The sequence below is a fragment of the Lolium rigidum genome, chromosome 2, assembly GCF_022539505.1.
Source record: "Lolium rigidum isolate FL_2022 chromosome 2, APGP_CSIRO_Lrig_0.1, whole genome shotgun sequence".
NCBI lineage: Eukaryota > Viridiplantae > Streptophyta > Magnoliopsida > Poales > Poaceae > Lolium > Lolium rigidum.
Window position 1 is genome coordinate 49,587,405 of NC_061509.1, and position 4,607 is coordinate 49,592,011.

The 4,607-nt window shown below is 47.6% G+C and overlaps 1 protein-coding gene across 1 annotated transcript; it reads left to right on the forward strand.

The window, feature by feature from the left end:
- The first annotated feature begins 234 nt into the window (after positions 1–234).
- On the forward strand, positions 235–1,088 carry LOC124689702. The gene is made up of 3 exons (XM_047223188.1): positions 235–566; positions 699–743; positions 851–1,088. Exons 1-3 carry the CDS (start codon positions 235–237, stop codon positions 906–908), a joined length of 435 nt encoding a protein of 144 aa, XP_047079144.1. The 3' UTR covers positions 909–1,088.
- The last annotated feature ends 3,519 nt before the right edge of the window (positions 1,089–4,607 follow it).

Here is a 4,607-nt window from a genome sequence, read left to right on the forward strand (position 1 = left end):
GAGTTTCGGCGGACCCAACACACGAAAAAAAAAGACCAACTATGATCCTTTAACTTCATTTAGGGGAGCACCGAAGCAGCCCTCGAGAGGGAGACCGTACAAGAGATAGGAAGACGCCGTTGGCTACGGAGACTCCACGTAAGCAAAGAAGCTCGAGGCTCCGAGCTCTCGAGAGTTTCAGTCAGGCTGAGCCACGCATGCCTTGGGAGCTGGGACCAGCTACAGAGTGAACCGATGCGGCCGACGAAACCAGCTGCCACGGCGCCAAGGTCGGCGCGGCCGACGTCCGGCGTCGTGAGGCTACTGCAGGTGCCGGCGGTGGTGACTCTGGCCGTCGTTCTCGCCGTGACTGCGCCGGCGCAACCGCAGAAGGCTTCGGAGGCGGCGCCGAAGGACACGTTTCGCAACGTGCCGGGGACGCTGTCCGGGGAGGAGGGCAAGGAGGCGGAGCGGATCAAGCACCCACGGTCACCCGAGGCGGCGCGCTGCACCTCCAAGTGCGTCAGCACCTGCGTCCTCGGCGGCGCCGGCGCACCCGGCGTCGGAGGCCCCTTCAACGTCAGAAGGTAATTGTTCTTCTCCAGTCTACCAATCGCCGGCTCCACCATCAGCTTCGTAGCTAGCTACCCTGCTCTTGCAGAACATACTGACCTCTGTCTGTGATTGACGAATTGTCGGAATTGCTTCCATGCGTCCAGACCACTGGTGGTGTTCAAGGATGGTTTCCGAAGCCGGCAGTATTGGTACGTGCACGCAGCAACATTCAGACAATAAAACTCTTCACTGACACCAGTTGTGTTCATTACTTGGGCGTGCTACTCTGAACATTGTGCGTACATATGAATTGCAGCCTGGTGGAGTGCTCAGACGTCTGTAACCTGATCAAGGACGGCGAAGACGACCAATGATCCATCATCACATCTCAGCAGCTCAGCTTAATTAATGGAGATTGAGAACCGTCCTCGTCCAACGTCAATCCATATATATTCAGCAGACTAAACAGTAGTACTGCAGTAACTTTGATTCTGCCAAACTGCACGAGCTCAATACCAAGCAAGGTGTAATTTTAGGTGACTGAGATCTACAAACAGAAACTATTGGGCGAAAGAGGCTGACCCTGTAGGTGGCCCGTGGCCAAAACAAATTCAAGCTTTGTTTCAGAGAAAAAGCTTTTGTCTGAATGCACAGTATTTCTGGAACGAGCGAAATGCACACATTTCTCGTCATGCTCCAGCCATGCCAAATGCTTATCTTCGTCCACATCAAGTCGGAGGCTGATCTTTGGGTGTTAAGCATTCAAGTGCGTGAGTAGTCGTTTTTGGCCATCTTACTGCGTGAGTAGTCGTTTTTGTGTTATATTTTCTACTTCTCTGTACCAATTCTCCTTCTTTAATGAGAATTGGCAAATCTAGCCATTGAGGAAAAAGAGAGGTTGGAGAAACTACAATCTTCTTCCGCTCCATATTCTTTGTATGTGTATATTATCCATCGTCTTTTGTTCTTCTTTGGTCCAACGAAAGAAATGTGTCCAGATTACAAAAAAATTGCTTCTGCTAGCAAAAAAAAATAGCAAAATGAATCTTACCAGTAATATATGAAATGCAGCTTGAAGTTAACCACATATAAATGGTATATTTTACACCTTTGCTAATTTTCAGCTAGATGAAAACTCATTTGGCCATAAGCCCATAAGTCAGATCGCTGGCCGTCCATTCTGATTTTCTGGCGCGAATCTCGACGCGATGCTTTCCGGCGCCTGTAGTTGTAGCCTGCGTTTGGTTTTTAATCTACAATCCTTTTTTTTGTTTCTGGTTCAGCTGAGTCTGGTTTATTAATCATCAAACCGTCTTAGCACGATTTACTCCTTCCATCCATAAATGGATGTCGTAAGTTTGTCTACTCCCTCCATCCATAAATAAGTGTTGTAGGGAGTATAATTTTTTGACAGCTCAATGTTATCCAGGTGTTTCTATTGTGGCAACTTACTGAGGAGAAAACTTGGTCATAGAGTGGCACTTGCCATGTTGGGTGGCCAGGGCCGGCCTATGTTTTCCACGACCACGGCCCTTGGGCGAAGTCGACAAAAAACCCCTTAAGGCTAATATATGTGTACGCAAAACAGAAAATGCATCGGTGTACATGGGTGCCAGGACACCCTATACATGAAAAAAAATCTGTAATGCAGAAAAAGTTAATTTTTTTTAAAAAAAATTCTACAATCAAAGATGATCATCTATTGTACTCATATAAGGAGGATTCATCGTGGAATATTTTCCTTATTTCTTGGGTGTTTGACTGGGTGAGGCGGTCGGCCAGTAGGGCTGTAGGGCGTCCATGCAAGTCGATCATCGAGATGCAAAGAAGAGGTAGGCAGACGAATAGTCCCAGGCCCGAGTCAATTAATCATCTCTATTTCCTTTTTTCCAAGAGAGTCGATCGCAACGTGTAGCCGTGGCCTCGTGGGACACTCCAAACGGAAGTTGGGACGATCGGTGGACTCGCTTGCGTACTTGTTGTGTCCTTTTCTCGTTGGGCATGTTCATCTATATAAAAAAAAGATTCAGATAATTGTAAAGAAAAACTTCGATCTTGGCCCCCCTCCCGGCCTGGGCCAGACGGCCACCCATGGCTGCCATGGGTCATGGCCGGCGTGTGGGTGGCACAAAACATGTCTGTTTTTGCTGAAACTATTGTGTGAGCATGTAACACGTCAAGCTATACATGATATATATTTTTCATATTTTAAATATGTTCAAAACGTATTTTTAAATAAAGGATGCATATACACCCAGAAACACGTCTGTCCGAGCTTAAAGCTCTTTCAGAATAAAAGTGGCCGAAGAAAACACCACCTTAGGTAGCCTAAATTGATTAGCCATGTGGGAGACTAAGTTTTTTTTTTTTGAGAGAATATCGCGCTTTATTGATTAAATAACACCATTACAAAGTTCGGCCCGGATTAAATCCGGGATAACATGGAAAGAAAAATTACAAACATCGCGACGAGAGGCGCGAGCTAAAAGATGTGCAGCGACATTCAGACTACGATTCACATGCTTAAAGGAGCACGAGATAAACCCCTTCGCCAGTACCTTGATATCGTGTACCACAATTCCTACCAGTGAGCGATCCTGAACTGAAGAATTGATGCGCTGGGATCATTGACAGGCAATCCGATTCGAGGACGCATTTCTGGAACCCACGCCCTCGGAGAACTGACACAGCGCGCCGGATGGCGAAGCCCTCGGCAAGTTCAGGAGTAGGAAAACCTGGAAGACCCTCCGAGACAGAGAGAATGAAAGCCCCATTGTGGTCACGCAACACCGCGCCCCAGCCCATGCGGTGATCGTCGGGGAAGAGGGCAGTGTCAACATTCATACAGACAAAACCTTCACGTGGTGGAATCCAGGATGGAGCATAAGACCTGGAATCACACCTAATAGCAGGCTTGTCCTTGTAGCAATGGCGCATGATCATGTCGACATAGGGGATGGTCTTTGCTGCAACACGCACCGGATGCAACCGGCCTTCATTATTTCTAGTATCATTGCGTGCCTCCCAAATATGCCAGCAGACCACAGCCAGAACAGTGGCGTTCACCGCATTTTCTCTGGCCAGGTAATCGAAGATCCACTGCTTCGCACTCACCAAGCAATTTCTACGCAGTTGGAGCGGGAATCTCTCCTTCACTGCGGCCCAAACCGTCCGAGCAAACGGACACAAAAGGAAGAGGTGTTCAACCCTTTCAGTCTGTCCACAAAATACACATTGATCATTGGCAGGGCGCATACTTGTGCACGTTACACTTGCATATTACTCCGTATACTTATTTAGGAAGGTGATCCGATCTTGCATACCATCCTGAAGTCAAAGGTGCGTGTGACACGCCGCACTTAAATTATGCATACGCACTCCGTATGCACATGCAAGTTTTTTGTTGGCTGTGGCTATAAAAGGCCTCGCCTTGTATTCATCTGAAGGGCACGCAGCACTTAGCAGCATATCTTCTTCTTCTTACTCCTTGTCTTGGCTCCCTCGATCCCCAAATTTCTTCTTCCTCGCTCGATCTTTACTCTGTCCAAGCTAGCTAGTAGTATATACTCCTACATGGCTTCTGGCGGTGCTAAGGTGGTGGTGGTCGTCGCCGTCATTTGCTTCGTGCTGCTTGCCATGAACATGGAGATTGCGGCGGTGCAACAAGACTGCAACACCTGCAAGCAGACCTGCGTAACCATGTGCAACTGTACATACTTTTGCGAAGACCCGTCATCTGGTATGTGCAAGGAATGCATTTTCTATACCCCGCGGGACTGCGAAAAGAAGTGCAAATCCGACTGTGACGAGAAGTGTTGAAGCCCTGGTTCCTAGGATCTTGATTCTTGAGCTGCAGCAGGGGAAGGATCCAAGCACTATAGCTTGGCTGTGCACGGAGGCATTACATGGATATTTATAGTCTGGTCAACGGTTCCATTTAGTTCCTCCGATTGTTTCCCTCCATTTCAGCTAGGAGTATATTATTTTCCCTTGTCGTTTCCCTTCTACCAACTTCAGCTACTACATCATAAAAGATTTAATGTAATGTTCGTCATTTATATATTTATGCTCCT